The sequence below is a fragment of the Prunus persica genome, chromosome G2, assembly GCF_000346465.2.
Source record: "Prunus persica cultivar Lovell chromosome G2, Prunus_persica_NCBIv2, whole genome shotgun sequence".
NCBI lineage: Eukaryota > Viridiplantae > Streptophyta > Magnoliopsida > Rosales > Rosaceae > Prunus > Prunus persica.
This window is the reverse complement of record NC_034010.1, coordinates 29,743,478-29,760,358: the sequence shown is the minus strand read 5'-3', so window position 1 is coordinate 29,760,358 and position 16,881 is coordinate 29,743,478. Positions and strand designations below refer to the sequence as shown.

General features: G+C 37.6%; 2 protein-coding genes and 1 long non-coding RNA gene across 4 annotated transcripts; 1 reads left to right on the top strand and 2 right to left on the bottom strand.

Moving 5' to 3' along the window:
* Window positions 6-3,179, bottom strand: LOC18787305 (RNA-binding protein 38). 2 transcript variants are annotated; one of them, XM_020557501.1, is made up of 7 exons: window positions 2,857-3,179; window positions 2,684-2,736; window positions 1,100-1,312; window positions 816-978; window positions 617-740; window positions 479-512; window positions 6-377 (listed from the first exon to the last, which is right to left on the bottom strand). In XM_020557501.1, exons 1-7 carry the CDS (start codon window positions 2,984-2,986, stop codon window positions 93-95), a joined length of 1,002 nt encoding a protein of 333 aa, XP_020413090.1. In that variant the 5' UTR covers window positions 2,987-3,179; the 3' UTR covers window positions 6-92. The 2 variants fall into 2 exon arrangements, with proteins under 2 accessions (XP_020413090.1, XP_020413092.1); XM_020557503.1 differs by lacking the exons at window positions 2,684-2,736; window positions 2,857-3,179 and adding an exon at window positions 1,636-2,117 and having other exon boundaries at window positions 6-383.
* On the bottom strand, window positions 7,490-11,822 carry LOC18786633. The gene is made up of 12 exons (XM_020557465.1): window positions 11,602-11,822; window positions 10,913-11,081; window positions 10,631-10,821; window positions 10,090-10,097; window positions 9,768-9,992; window positions 9,573-9,656; window positions 8,911-9,414; window positions 8,664-8,810; window positions 8,403-8,545; window positions 8,186-8,314; window positions 7,856-8,050; window positions 7,490-7,781 (listed from the first exon to the last, which is right to left on the bottom strand). The coding sequence occupies exons 1-12, from the start codon at window positions 11,820-11,822 to the stop codon at window positions 7,704-7,706; spliced, it is 2,094 nt and encodes a 697-aa protein (XP_020413054.1). The 3' UTR covers window positions 7,490-7,703.
* On the top strand, window positions 13,453-16,657 carry LOC109947014. Its single transcript, XR_002270026.1, has 6 exons — window positions 13,453-13,747; window positions 13,817-13,931; window positions 14,667-14,858; window positions 15,137-15,195; window positions 15,303-15,358; window positions 15,819-16,657. It is a non-coding gene; the product is annotated as an uncharacterized LOC109947014 (long non-coding RNA).

Here is a 16,881-nt window from a genome sequence, read left to right as displayed (position 1 = left end):
GACGATGAAAGAATGAATGGATAAGATTCATAAAATGAAACCCTTAATGAAGAGGAACAGAAGAGAAGACAAGTGGATTTTGTAATCTCAGGTCAGTTTCTTCTTCTTGTTGGATCTTGTCTGAGGGGATGCTGTTGCTGTTTCCCTGTGAGTGTGAGTGTGTGTGAGGAGGCCGTTGGTTCTAGTTTGGCGTTGGAAGTTGTTGGGCCCCGTTGCTGTGGCTGCTGCTGCTGTACAAGAATCATCATAGGTGATGGAGAATAGAAATAAAACGGATGATACCCTCCAGGACCTCCAGCAGCATTACTAGAGTTAGGGTAGCAGTGGTGTTGGCCCCGACCACCGCCGCCACCACCATATCCATTGTAATTATAACTCTGCATCAAAATGTTAAAACCATTTGTAATTATTATCAAGACAACGTGTTCATATCATGAATGAATGAATGAATCATTGATCAGCCCAAGTAAATTCTAACCATTGCATAGTTGTCCTGCTGGTAAACTGGATATCTGAATGACGAAACCAAGACCATTCACACTTAGAGTATTAATTTATAAAACAAATGAATTGTTAAATAAAAAAATAAATATATAGACCAGTGTTTCTTAATTACCCGTAAGCAGAATAATAGGGGAATGCATATTGGGGGTTGTGTTGATGGAAATATAAATACGTAGAGGTTGTGTTGATAAAGGGTCTGGATGATGCTCTGGATTTCTTCATTCCCTCCTCAGTTTCTGAAACATACAACAAGTATTAAGTATATATAATATAACGAACTTAGGAAAGGTCATCAGACTTGGTTTTTAGACCATTCAGGTTCAGCAAACCACCACGTTCATGAGGTTGAGGAGTGGCTGAATGATTCTTCTGGGCTCCTAGGGCTGCAAGATTACAATTTGCCCTCCTTCCATCAATGATAGGATTAGGATTTTCACAAGCTCTCCCTGCTGCTTCTGGATCCTTGAACGTTACCTGACAATTAAAAATATTCAACAACTCATTAAAACAACTGGACTTGCTTACAAAACTAAACCATATATATAATATAGGCAAGAAAAGAAAAGAAAAAAGAAGAAGAGTAGAGTGAACTTACAAAACCATAGCCTTTTGATCTTGCTGTGATTTTGTCAGTGATGACAACGGCCTCTAGGATCTCCCCGAACTGCTCGAAATAGCGTTTCATGGTGTCTCTTTGAGTCTCCCATGGCAATCCACCCACAAATATCTTGGTGTGACTTGTATCACCGAATTGTACATGTGTGCCACTGTTTGAGTTTGAGGAGCTCACCATCTTTAAATTATTTGCCTGTGTGAGTGTATGAAAGATTATATATATATATATATATAGAGAGAGAGAGAGAGAGAGAGAGAGAGAGAGAGCGAGAGAGAGAGCAGCTAAGCTAGTCCAAAGCCAAACAAACAAACAAGCAAAACTAGCGCCAAATGCAAAGCCTAATAAAATAAACCCAGGAAGGAAGGAAGAAAAACAACACCACCAAACAGAGTAACAGACAGCGTGATGGTTTATGGAGAGAAAAAGTGAGAGATATAGCCGTTGGTTTGGATCACAAATAATAAAGGTAAACAGAAATCAATCAATTCAAGCCTTTACTTAACCTTTTGTCGTACCTTGTTTTTTTCTTTGTTACTAGATCTTCATAGTAACAAAGATTTCAGATTCGAGAAACAAAGATACCCTTAACAAGAAAATCAATCGATCACTATTCACCACACTTTTTTTTTTTTTCTTTAGAGAAACGTTGAAAAATATAATCCAAGGAATAACAAGAAAGGTGCAGACTGCAGTGCTGCAAGTCCAAGCGGTAAGTGGAGCCAAATCATTTCCAACAAAAAGGAGAGAGAGAGAGAGAGAGAGAGCGAGAGAGAGAGCAGCTAAGCTAGTCCAAAGCCAAACAAACAAACAAGCAAAACTAGCGCCAAATGCAAAGCCTAATAAAATAAACCCAGGAAGGAAGGAAGAAAAACAACACCACCAAACAGAGTAACAGACAGCGTGATGGTTTATGGAGAGAAAAAGTGAGAGATATAGCCGTTGGTTTGGATCACAAATAATAAAGGTAAACAGAAATCAATCAATTCAAGCCTTTACTTAACCTTTTGTCGTACCTTGTTTTTTTCTTTGTTACTAGATCTTCATAGTAACAAAGATTTCAGATTCGAGAAACAAAGATACCCTTAACAAGAAAATCAATCGATCACTATTCACCACACTTTTTTTTTTTTTCTTTAGAGAAACGTTGAAAAATATAATCCAAGGAATAACAAGAAAGGTGCAGACTGCAGTGCTGCAAGTCCAAGCGGTAAGTGGAGCCAAATCATTTCCAACAAAAAGGAAAAAGCCAAAGGGACTCAAAAATCTCCATTTTCACGTTTGCTTTTCCACACTTATAATAATAATAATGGGATGGGAGGTCCAAACAAAGATACTGTCGCCTTGCTGTGTTCAACTCTATATATATAGCAACAGGCACATAGCCCATTCTTTTTTTACAAGCCCAGTTCATAAGTGGAAGAACTACTGGTTTTATAAATAAATAGGGTATCTGCAAACGCCATGTCCTTTGGTGAGGATAGGAATAAGAATATTGTACAATTTTTAGGAGGCTCAAACTCAAAACAATGCCAATTATCCCACCCAGGCATGCCATTTAATTACCCTTTTGACCTCTTCAAACATGCTTATCCCACTTGTGTCTATGTTACCAACAGCTGCAAATTAAACCAGAAAACAAATTAATTTCAGGGTTAAAAATGTTACATTAATTTTCTCGTCAGCACTATTGGTTGAAATTGAAAGATAGTTGAAATCTGATGAAAGAAAGCACACACCATTCGAATCAAATTGTCTGTGGTGCCATAGCAGCTGGGTGAGATGGAATGTTGAATTAGAAACCTTAGATCTTCTGTGAGTAGTTCTTGCACCATTCTCAAAGTCCACATCAACAAACTCTCCCTGCATGCGTGTTGACGACTAATTTATCCTTTCCTTTTCTTTACCCCAACCAAGACCACCAGGAATTATAAATCTCTCATTCCTTCTTCATTTGCCTCCCATTTCTCACTCTCTCAACAACAGAAACACAGTTTTCTATCTCTTCCTTTCACTCCACACGAAACAAACCCCTCATTTGGGACACGACTAGCCCTGGCTCCCAGACCCGCCCAGGCCGCCTAGCCGTCCCCCCTCTCTAACTCCCTGGTGTCGGTGTCCTCCAGCCTAGAATCGCCCAGGCCGATTCACCAGAATATTTTAAAAACAGAGTATAGCCGCGCGGCTATACTATTTTTTTTAACCCTAAGAGTAAAGCCGCCCGGCTATACCATTTTTTTAAAAATTAGGTAACAACCGAGAATGGCCGCGTAGAAGTACTATTTTTAAAATAAATTTGGAAACAACCAAGTATAGCCGCGCGGCGATAATATTTTCCTTTAAAACTATGAACCACCATTCTAACCTTTCTAAGAGAACGGATTCATCTTCATAGGAATCTTTGGATCTACCATATGAACCACCTTTGACTACGATTTTTTCTCTTATTGTTCCTTCTTTTTTGTAAAATTTGCATTTTGTAACTATTGTGCACGAATTATAATAATTTGAGAAATTTTTGATAAATCACATCAACATGTCATGTGGATATGGCTAACTAATTTAATTTAGTTAATAGAGTATAATTCAATTGGTTTAGCTCTTCTACTTCACTCGTGTGAAAATGGATAGACTTGTCAATATTATCAACGATTCACGAACATTGTTGAGAGACGTCAAAAATCACATCAAGCCATTGTTGAGAGATGGTGAAAACCCTAACAAAGGCATCCATGTAACAACTTGTGACATGGCTGGCAACGAGTACCCAATGGTGTTCAAGACTTAGGTCACCAAGATTCCTCTCCTCACTGGAGGCTGGGAAACTTTATGTCATGATCTTGGACTGGTTCGGAAGCAGGAATTCATGAAGGTTGCAGGTGTTCATTTTGCTATGAGTATTATGACAAAGATATATTGCTTTTGGTTTCATTATTGTTCGTACGCATGTTCCAAGAGCCTAAAACTCAAACTGGCTTATGTTTACTGTAATTAATATATTTTACCCCACCAAGATGGTTAAATTTACAAGTCAGTAATAGTCTCCTTCAGTCAAAGTATATTATACAGGTTGTCAGTTAGTTATAACAGATTTAGTCCGGAGACTAATATGTAATTTGGGCTCCATTATCAAGCAAAAAAGGTTCGATCAAGAAAAATCTCTTGAACTGTCTAGAAAATCCATTTCCCATTTCCCATTTCCCATTTCTCTTGAACCAAATTTATCTCCCAAATAAACACTTTTTCTCTTGCGATCAGAAGCACCATTGTGAAAGAAAACAACACTATCAGTCTATCAGGCATGGCTGATGATCATAATGAAGACACCCCAAATGAAGTTCCAGCAGCTGTTCCCAATGTAGAGCATGCAGAAAATGCGGAAAGAGCAAAGGCAAGAAGAAATTGTTGCAAATCAACAAATGCGAGAATATCTCAGATCTGTTTTTCAAGAAACTGAAGTTGAAGCCATTGCTCCACAAGAACAACCACAGCAAGTTGCTGCGCCAGAATATGAAGATTTTGCAGCACTTTTTCAAGAAATGGAACCACAGCAATAAAATGAAGATTTTGCAGCACTGTTTCAAGAAATTGAACCACAGCAAGAAAATGAAGATTTTGCAGCACTGTTTCAAAAAATTGAACCACAGCAAGTTGCTGCACCAGAACAACAACTAGAACAAGGCTCTTCCTCTGGAATTAACCCTTGTTATAAAATCAGTCCAAGGCCTCCAAGAGTTTGGTCGGTTTCAAGAAACTGGAGTTGCTGCACCAAAACAACTAGAACAAGGCTCTTCCTCTGGAATTAACCCTTCTTATTATCCGCAATCAGTCCAAGGCCTCCAAGAGTTTGGTCAGTTTCAAGAATCTGAAGTTGCTGCACCAGCACAACTAGTACAAGGCTCCTCCTCTGGAATTAACAAGTATGTCCCTTCTTATCCCCAAGAATTTGCTCAATTACAAAAACGTGGAACCCAACATGCCCAAGAAGTCATTGCAGCACAGGGCATGCCCGAACAACAAGAAGAACTTGAACAAAGTTGGAGCCTCCAAGTCTCACCTCAGTTTCACGAACCTGCAGCCCAAGAACATGCAGTCATGGCAGCACAGGACATGCCTCTGCCTCAACAACCGCAACAAGTAGAACAAGGAGGCCATGCCCCTCCTGACGTCCCCCCAAGCCTCCAAAACAAGATCACAAGGTGCAGCAAGCGTTTTGAGAAGCAGTTGGCATGTAGTGATGTGACACGAACTACGCTGTACATGTGCAAAAAAGACGTGGAAAGCCACATCTTGCCATTGTTGGAGGCTGATGAATTTCGTAACGAGGCATCCAGAACCAGGAGGTCACAGTGTATGATATTGATGGTGACGAGTACCCCATACATGTCACCTTTGCTCCTTCACACCAGCAAGCTTCGTCTGTCTTCATTTGGAAAAAAAAACAGGACACGACCCGCCCTGGGGCCCAGACCCGCCCAGGCCTCCTAGATCCGCCTAGGCCTTCTAGGCGCCGACTAGATCCTCCCAAGCCGCCTAGGTGCCGACTAGATCCTCCCAGGCCGCCTAGATCCTCCCAAGCCGCCTAGATCCTCCCAGGTCGTCTAGGACCCCCCTAACTCCCTGGTGTCAGTGTCCTCCCGCCTAGCGCCTAGGCCGATTTTTCGAACACTGCTCAAAACCTGGAACGGGCTTGCTCTGTGCCTTGGACGTTCGTAGTGATGAGTTCGAGTCTGATTCGCCAGAATATTAAAAAAAAACAGAGTATAGCCGCGCGGCTATACTATTAAAAAAATTACGAAAATACCGAGTAAAGCCGCCCGGCTATACTATTTTTTTAAAAATTAGGTAAAAACAGGTATAGCCGCTCGGCGGTACTATTTTTAAAATAAAATTAGGAAAAAACCTAGTATAGCAGAGTGGAAGTACTATTTTTAAAATAAATTTGGAAAAAATTGAGTATAGCCGCGCGGCTATACTATTTTTTAAAACAATATGAACCACCATTCTAACCTTTCTAAGAGAATGGATTCATCTTCATACGAATCTTTGGATCTACCATATGAACTATTTTTGGGTACGATTTTTTTCTCTTATTGTTCCTTCTTTTTGTGTAAAATTTGGATTTTATAACTATTGTGCACGAATTATAATAATTTGATAAAATTTTGATAAATCACATCAACATGTCACGTGGATATGTACACAAACAATAAATAACTTCTCAAGTGAGTCAGTGTATTACTAAAGTATTTTCGTGATCACAAATTTATTGATTCAATTTAGCACTCCAGACATAAATTTGTTTTCGTAATTAAGGCTCCATTAACATAATATTTTAAACGTATAGCCGCACGGCTATACCCTTGAAATATCATTATCTGAATTTCTCTTTTTTAATTACTTTATTTAGTAGTTATGTTTTAATTATTATTTACTTAGTGAATAATTAGTATTTAAGTATTTTATTAAAGAAAAAAAATAAAAAACCAATTACTATTTATTAAGTAATATATTTATGAAATTAATTAAAATATTTAATACTAATTATTCACAAAATAAATAATGATTAAAACATAATTACTAATGAAAGTAATTAAATAAGGCTAAGATTTTATTGAATTACGAAAAAGAAAATTTAAAATAAAAATGTATTGACCTAAAGATACCAAGTTTATACTTATTATTAAAAAAAAACCTCTCCCGACGAACTTTGGTCGGCACAGGTCTATCTCGGTGTAATTTTGCCTGATTAGACCTCTCCCGATGACATTTTGTCGGCATAGGAAACTTTCCTCGAGAGAGGTCTAATCCGGCAAATAGTTGCCGACAAAGACCTATGGTCTTCTTGCAATTTTTTTTTTAAAAAAGTATAAAATTAGTTTCTTTACTTTTATTTTTTGCCCAACTTCTTTAATTTCATATATATATATATATATATATCATTAAGTAATATCTTTGCCTTTTTTAATTACTTCAATTAGTAATTATATTATTATTCGAATATAGACGCTCCGCTATACTGTTTAAACATTCGAATATATTTAGGAAATATGACAAGGGCCACCTAAAGAGATAAGCAATGTCATTATATCACTTCTCATACACATGCAACACACAAACAAGGCATAAATTTTCTCTCAACCCTAAGCGCACACAGAGGAACAAAGCTAGAACGTAAATACATATCATGTCTAATTGATTCATTATCTCAAGGCTCATCTTTGCTAAAGAGAAATCCATATTTTTATTGTTATATTTAAAGCGTATAGCCGCGCGGCTATACTGGTAAAATAGAATATTTTAAACATATAGCCGCTTGGCTATACTCTATAAACAGAATATTTTAAAAGTATAGCCGCTGGCTATACGCTATAAGCCATAAACAGAATATTTAAAAAGAGAGTATAGCCCGCTATACTCCATAAGTTCTCTATTTTAAAAGAGAGTATCGCCGCACGGCTATACTCCGTAAAAATAATATTTTAAAAGTATGGCCGCGCGACTATACTCCATAAAAAGAATATTTTAGAGTGGCTACCTGCCATAAATAGAATATTTTACGAGTATAGCCGCTCGGCTATTCCGTTCACAACAATTTGAGACCCTTCGTTGATATGTAGCTGAAGCGATGAATGTCCAGATCAATCTCAAAGTAGTTAGGACCCTGCATGTGAGAGAGCTTGATAAAGTCAAACAACATGGTTTTTATGTTCAGCAACATAAATGTTCAATGTTTACCTTGTAAAAATTGTGCTGGGGGCGTGAAAGAACTGGCTTGTCATTATATGCATGTACAAGCTTCTTCTCAGCAGAACTCCGACCGAGATCTTCAGGATTTACCACCCCAGCCAAGATCTTTAGTCTTTCTCTAAAAGGTACAGTGGAGTCCTTTGCGAATCCTTTAACTTTTTCCGTCTCATCGTCAACCATTTTCTAAAAGCATCATTCAAATATACCAACAGACTGAGTGTTCCAATAGAACATAAGATCATTTCCATCAGGGAGAGTACATCAGAATAAAGTACATGCCTATCCAAATGGATGAAGTTGCATACAAAATGAAGTTACCTTGATGCTGTCCTGGAATTGAGGAGAGATGTCTTTATCAAAATTCTCAGAAACTTTGAAATACATTACAAGACTCATCCCCATTCCATCACTATCACCAAGAAACATTGCAGCAGGATAAGTAGGCAACTGCAACAAGGCGCAGAGCAATATCATTAGATATTACCAAAATATAACAAACTAAACATAACAAGATAAATCAATTCTGAAAAAATACCTGTACGTTTACAATGAACAATTTCCCATTTGCTTTCACTTTGGGAAGCTCAGGATGCTGGGCAATGTGATGTATCTTTTTGGGGCATACAGACACATCAAAGCCTATTGGAGTATATGGACTGTATTCGGAGTAGTTGACTTCTGTTATCTCTGGATGGTAGACCAACATAAAATAATATTATCATTAGCAAGGCAGAATAGAGTAATTAGTTGCAAATGTCTAAATTCAGTTAAGGTTGGTTTTGACAAAAGAAAAAACCAAAGTCATACTTGAAATAGTTCTCGCCACGAAATTTAAAAGTTGAGGGTGGAATCTCAGACCAAGATCCTGAAGTCGGCTTCTCTACTCTACAACATGGAATGATATATCCTGGTCTAGGCCGATACAGAAACCTTTTTGATTGACCTGTGGATATATCATTGAAATGTTCAGTAATATACATGTACACCAATCCCAATATTCTTTTCTTTCTATTCAAAGAAAATTGAATTATTTGAATGCTTACATTGTTCAATGGTTTCTTCTGCATCACAGGATCTCCTTTTAAAAGAAAGTCTGAAAACGGCTGATGGCTTTCTTTGGGACTGCGGAACCAAACTCTGTGCACTTAGAATCTTATCGTTGAAACTTACAGAAGGTACCAATCGAGTCAAGCCGGATTTCAGGGCATTGTCTTGAATTTTTTCATTAGAGTCACGTCCATCCTCTGTAAGTCCTTTAAAGCTGCCATAAGAGTGATCTAATATATTCTTCCTCTTACTGCAAACTTCATTGGTCTTCCCTAAGTGAGAAAGCTCATAGCCCTGGGTATTAATAAGCGAAAACCGATTTGATTCCCTGCGCTCATCCCTGCCTGTGATTTTATCTGATTTACCTCCATCAATTTTCATATAGCTTTGGTATTCTTCATACTTACACCCATTATCAACAAAGCGAGCAGATCTTTCATGCTGAAGTACTTGGCCACATGAGATATTCCCCACTGGATTGCTTGCTAATGGAAAACCATCTGTAGAATAAGTGAAGAAAATTAAGAAAAGAAAACAAAATCCTTTTCCAATAAGTAGCTCAAGAAAAATTTACTTCAGTAGTAATGACGTTTTGCAATCAAACAAGACCACAAGGCTTTCATTCTGTAATATGTAGTTACAGGCTGATGGCCAATACCTCCATGTATACTGATAAAGTCATCATCCGAGTCAGACTCCAGAATACTCACCGAGTCAAACCAAGCTTCCTCTTGGAAAATTACTGCAAATGAATAACTTTCAAAATATGAGATTCAAGAGCTATGAATATTCTTGTCAGCACTATTGGTTGAAATAGAAAGATGGTTGAAATCTGATGAAAGAAAGCACATACCATTTGAATCATATTGACTGTGGTGCCATTGCAGCTGGTTGAGATGGAATGTTGAATTAGAAACCTTAGATCTTCTGTGAGTAGTTGTTGCATCATTCCCAAAGTCCACACGAACAAACTCACTGACAGCATAGTCACTCTCGCGAGCTCCTGCATCACTATTTATTTTCTTGAAACTGGTATTTCTTTCTATGGCGTTTGATGACAGTGTTTTTCCCTTGATTTAATTGTTTTGGATGGGGTTGACATGCAACCAGCCATTGTAGCCTTTAAATCATGCAAGTCCCAACTACAACGATGCCTTCATCAAGTCCTCTCCAACCTGTGTGCCTATAAATGAAACAAAATACATCAGAGAAGATTAAAGGATTTCTGGAAAGCAGTTTCTATGATCACAAATAATCATGAGAACGCAATCAATTCTTTCATCATGAGACTGTTTCAGTAATTTATGGCTCAAACACTAGGCCAGTTAACCAACTTAACACTTGGAAATTTTTAGAATCAAAAGGATGACACACAGAGGTCTCTATGTTTAATGAGTATGGTGGCACTATCAGAAAGCACCTTGGTTAGAAGCGACTGGTAACTTGAAGCACTACACTAGTTATTCAATCAATTTGTAGATGAAAATTTGTGCAACATCATAAAAATCAAATGTCTGATTCAAACCTTCACAAACAAAGTAGGATGTCTCTTTCCCAGTCCCAAATCTTTAGTTCTGGCTCACTAGAACATAAACATGACCAGAAAACAAAAAGATAGTACAACCACCTCAAGAACAACTCAACAAAACCTTAGTCCCTATTATCTATCTTAAGCCCCAAATCTTTAGTTTTTGCTCAGGTTTAATTAATTAGTACCTTTCTCTTAAGTAGTTGGTATTTGCAAAGTAAATGGGAGCATCAATCTCAAGTATGAGAATTCCAGGAACATTGCTTGCATTGGGATACTGCTCAACATTTCTGTAAACCATGGAATTCGGAATGTTTCCTCGAACAAAAGTTCTTGGCCTTGCCACAAACAAAAGTACCCTGATCACAGATATTGCAACCTATACAGAAGTAAAAAGAAATATTAGTTCTAATGCGTAGTTTTAAGTTGTTAAATTTAGTGTTACTGTCACACACAATAATGATACATACTGCGAAGACTAGTCCAATTTCAACACTGCCAAAAACGACGTTGATATAGGCACTCATGCAGACAACAAAGTCAAACTTGTCAACCTTCCAGAGGTGAATTGCGACTTCAAAGTCTAAGACAACAAGCAAAGCCCGACTATGTGTTTCTATGTCTGTATATTCCCCAAGTCTGATTCAGTCAGGATTTCCAACTACTCATCCAACTTAGGCCAAACCAGATTCTTAAGAATTGCGTACTACTTTTACATGCAAAAATCTCTATTGCTCCCTCTAGTAATAACTGTTCGACCACATCCTTCTCTTTTCAGGATGCAAAACACATAATCAAAAGCAAATTTTTGTATAGCGGCCATCAGAAATTGAAGCGAGTTCATGATTTAGCTAAAGTCAGGAAAAAAAAAAAAGGGACCCGCCTAGGCGGCCACCTAGCGCCTAGGCCGATTTTTCCAACAGCCTAACTGAACGAAAGCACAGTTTATAGGTTTTGAGCTCTAATTATGAACATCATTACCGAATTTAACATTACAGAACAAAATCCACCACCTGTTCTAGATTTCTGTGCATCATAGATTTTCCAAAATAAGCAAAATATAAAGATAATTTAGTTAAAACTACAAGTAATCTGAATGCATTCCACTAAAAAGCAGGAGGCAGAGTAATTGAAGACTGAGCTTAGTGAAAAGAAAAACCTTGGGTTGAAGAAAGTATCCCACCAGCCAGAGTCTGGGGCTTTAGGCTCGACTGAAACCAAGCTTAAGTTTTTCTTCAATTTTCCTATCTTTCTTGGGAGACGGCATGAGAGCTCAAATGAGGAATTGCCCACCTCTTTTTTGGCCTTGAACTTGAAGATGGGAAGTGATTCGGTGAAGCGAGCCAGGCAGGGAGGGAAATATAAAGCTCCTAAAGCCATTTTTGGCCTTTTTTTAATAAATAAATAGTATAGCCGTTCGGCTATACTATTAAAATAATATTTAAATGGTATAGCCGCACGGCTGTATTATTTAAATATAATATATTTGGACAGTATAAAAAGACATCTTTTTTTCCACTGATTTTCAGTTATCCGTCATCTCTCTGAAGGAGTGTACAACAGCACTTGTAAAGCTCGTATAGCCATTTTTGGGCTTTTTTCGGGCTATACTATTTAAATAATATTTAAATGGTATAGCCGCCCGGCTGTACTCTGTAAATATTAGCCACCCGGATAAATCAAAGGAGCCTTACAGACCTCGTGAAAAAATCTCATTTCTCAAGAGGTTAGTTACTTGAAAAGTGAATTTTATTGATCTTGTAGATCGTGGTAATTAGAGTAGGCCTGCATATACTGAATACTGATGGAACTCTAGTACTCTACCAAGAGTCACTCACTGTCACTAGTAATCATTGAAACTCTCCCAGCTTCAGTTTCCCTAGACAACTGTTAAGGCTTGATTACTTATATTTTTGTTCTATAATATCCTGTCCTTATATATGAACATTCTGATGTTTTATGTATCAGATGGTTCACAAGAAGTGGGTGGAGAAGAAGAAAAGAAGATACAGTTTTAGAGGTGAAGATTCAGAGATTCAGCTTAAAGTTACAGAAGTATCTTGTTTTATTGATTCAAGGCATTGGTTAATCTGTTGAAGCTTCTTTCTTCTATTCTTTCATGGCTGTCCTCCATCCCCGATATTTTGATTCTAAATTCCACTCCTTTTTATGTTTTGGTTTGATGCATAGACTACTACTAGGTTGGCTATCTGATGCCATCCGCTGTAATTTATTTATGTTGCCTTGGTGTTAGAGGAATGTAACTCATTTTAAATTTAGAATGCACAAGTTTATATATTTATAATTCACCTTCTTCTCCAGATAAATACTCTAATGGAAAATGGGGACAAAAATTCTTTAAGGAAAGCAGTTACAGAGAAAATGTTTTCCGTATGCCTCTGTTCTTTTTAGTTTCGGTTTCTGCTGCAGTTGTGCTGCTTTTTCTGATGTAAAGGGATTGCTATTGAGGTTCTGACTGAGACATTATTTATTATCTTTTCGTTTACAGGAACTAAAGAATGAAATAAAACAAAGAGACTCCATATGGGAAATGGTGGAACCAGTTGTGAAAATACCAACTTTGCGAGCACTTATTTTGCAGTTCTTCAGAAACTGTCCTTTTGTCTTCCAAGAATTTGCAAGGAGCTCATTTGATCTCACATTGCAGCTCTCTTCAAAGGGAAATGTCAAATCTAAAACATCAAATTGAAATTTGATAGCTGACGTGGCAATTTGATTTTCTCATTTCACCCGATATGCCTTCTGCATTTAATAAAGTAAACAATAATTGGTTAAAAAATTAATATCATTAAAGAAAAAAATTATTGCTTTTGATTGGTTAAGAAAGAAAACACTTGACAAATGGACACGTCTTCATTTCAGTCCAAAACATCAAGGATAAGAAGGTCTTTTTACCACGGTAAAAGTACTGTAACTATCCGGACCCGCCTTGGGCCATTCATAAGGCCGACTCCGTGGCCTCATTCTACTATCTGTTGTGGTTTTCCAATCAAGGCCGAGGGGCTAGGGTTTCTTCAGACAATCAGGGCCCAAGGTTTACATTCTCTAGAAATTCAAGGCCCGAGTTTATGATTTGCTAGAGAAAATTGTGCGTCTGTCTTTTTCTAGGAATTCAGTTTTTATTTTCGCAAGCGCAACTATGGCGACGATGCTAGCTTCCTGAGAATTACTAGCATCGTTTGGGTTTAGGGCTTTTCGATGGCAAGGGAGAACGAAGCGGCTTCGCAAGCCACCGTCAATGGAGACGATACACTCACGAGATCTCTACGATGTCGTCCATAGGGGTGAGCGCCGTTACCCGATCTTTTTGTTCGCACATTTTTCCTGTATTAATTATAGGTTTTTGTATTTAGATCGGAAGAGGATGGGTTTTTGCTTAGGGAAACACATCGAGAATGTACGAGATCTCGATGGTGCCGTCCGAGGGTTCCACATTCTCGGTGTGATGATAGACTTGTGTTAATAAGGGTGAGCATCTTTGCCCTATTCTTCTGTTCACACCTTTTTCTTGTATTAAATCTAGGGTTCCTTTGCGTGATAGAAGAACGCTTAGGGTTTCACTACACGCGGTGATACCTGATTGGCTCTAAACCTAGTAGTTGTAGAAATAATAGCATTTAAACAATACATGAAGTTTATGGAGTGGAGTCGAATTAGGGTTCTTCAATGTAGGTGTGCACCAGATGCATTTTTTAAAGATTTGGGATCACAGAGAGCAGAGAGCGTTCTTCTGATCACCAACTTCATATCTTCCCTTATTTTGAGGACAAGAAATTGGTGGTGAAAAAGGAGAGCACTAATGAGTTTTCCTTTTCTATTTTTTTGTTTATATTTCCAACTTTATCCATTTATTAGTTAAACTTTGTGCTTTTCAAACATAGAAATCAATCATATTTTGAGTCTTGGATGCATAAAGGTCTCGATTATCAATTTCCAAAACAATCTTTTGGCCGTTGGTTCAACTAGTAAAGGTTCAGGGTGTGGTGGGTCCAGGTCTTTCCTTCGAAGTTAAACGATTGCAATTGGAAGAAGTATCCTACGAAATTTCTGTACTTAGCCACATAGGTTTTCATTATATTCATCCAAACCATGTTGATATTTATTTGTATGTCTGTATATCTGTTGATATTCTCATATCCAATGCTAAAAAATTAAGCATAATAAGGTTACCAAGTATTTTACCCTTAGCTTCTCATTTTCCAGGAGCTTACTCAACCACTATGGAGAATTTCTTGGATTGGATTCCAAAAGAGTTCCTAATAATCCTGCCGCCAGTCAATTTGTAGAGGCTTTGGCTAAAGCTTGGACGGAATACAATAACCCAAGGTTAGAGCTGACACAATGTCTCATTTGTTCCTTCTGCTGCTGCTGCCACTTTCAGCGAAGTGAATAAAGGTACAGTTAACTCCAAATATATGTGTAGGGCTGTAGTCACGTTCATGGTTCAGGCTGATGAACGCAACATGTATGACCAACACTGGCATTCTGCTCCATTGAAAGAAATATATCCTTTTACCTTACAACAAGCTTTATGTTGGAGGAAGTGGTATCTCTAGGAAAATGTATAGTTATAGTTATATAAGCTTATATCTTTGATAAGACGCTAGTTTACAAAATTCATAAATAGTCATGTTCCTTAACTGTATAACACACATAATGTATCAACTCTTCAGAAAACATTGGCAGAAATTGACACAGAGGGGGAGCTTCTACCAGATGGAACACTTGCTGTGTATGTAGCCTTATTAGCTGTGGAAAGTTCATTATACTAATCTAGATTTGTGGATCTAGCATGTTATATCTTTGACTTTAATGTCATGAAATGCCTTTAACTTGCAGGGGTGGCCAAGCAATTGCAGTTGTGTTACACACCAAATGATTATCCTACTGAATCAGTAAGCAAGTCTTACTTTCCTGCTACTTAAATACTGATTCTTTTTAAAGAAGAATGTGACGTTCTTCCTTGTGGTGAGCTTCTGTTGTTCAGTAGCAGAAAATGTAGTTACTTATCCGGTTCAAAGTAGAAGAGTAAATCTCAAGTCCATAAAGGCATGTGTAGATCTGTTCTATATCTGTTGGGGGTGACTTTGGTGGGCTAATCCTGCATGTGTTTTTATTTGTATGATTGGGCATGTAAGTGTGAATATCTCTTGGATGTTGTTCCATACTTTTTACGCACACGATCATTCTTGTGCTTGCTTGTGTCTTTATTTCGTTAGCTTGACTTGAAATATGCTTAAGATGATACTTAAAAGGCTACTTATAAAAGAAATATGATACTTCGATTGCAAAAATGTGTCCTCAGAATATGATGTCTATTGTATGGCTTTTATACCATGTCTTTTTAATTTGTAGGAGTGGAGAGCAAGGCTACTCATGGATTTGAGTTATTCAAATAGACCCATCTTATGTGGCGCCACAACACAGGGACAAGTATGATTTGATGGAAGTGTAATTTTCAAAATTCATACGAATGACAAAAAAACGCTGGTCTCTTTGCATTGCAGGCTCCAAAATATAGCAAGGAATTCTTCATGGGGTCTTGGACACACCCAATCCGCAATCTGGGTTTGATTTACTTTTAATGATCTTGAACTCTCTCCAATCACAAATTATGTTAAACCTTCTATATGATAGAATTTTACCACTCATCTTTAGGACTGTATTACTAAATGGACAATGCTGACTTTCGTGATCTGCAGAGATCCGTATCTGTGGTCTTCTTCTTTTGTGTGTCTCTGTGAATGCTCAAACGTCTGGTTTCATATGTGATATCAAACCTTAGTTGATTGCATAACATGAATTTATAGTAATATATTTTATTAATTTCCTAACATGATTTTGAGAAGTCATGGGTTATGAGAAGACTGTCGTTTGCAGCACTGGATTAATTCATAGTTGTAGAGCAGAGAGACACTGCACCATGATGTCAATAGACTGTTTTCTAACTGACGGAGGGTTATCCGTTTTCCTTTATTATTTGTCCTTTTTTAACATTGTCGGACTTGTAAACTGACTTTGCCCTTGCAGGGATATGTGAGTTGCAGAATCATGGTCATATCCTCAGTTTGATGTCAAATTTCTTCAAATAGAATTAAAGGTTGCTGGGCGATTTATTTGTTGCTTTTTTCTGTGCATGGATCCACTTCCTATTAGATGTTATATTTAGTCAACAGGTCTAATTTTTGTTATTAGATGGAAATTATAATCTGCGTCTGGTTTGCTGAAATGCATCACTGGTTGGGCCCAATAACTACAATAGTTGGTCGCTCAATGGTTGGGCCCTATTTTTTTTTGATGATTTTTTATGACGTGTTCAGTCCGAGAAAGTGTTTGCCCTTAACCGTTAAAAGCAACCCAATAACAGTGAACGTGCCCTAATAGCCCCGACATTAGCCCCCGTATTTGTTTGGATGAT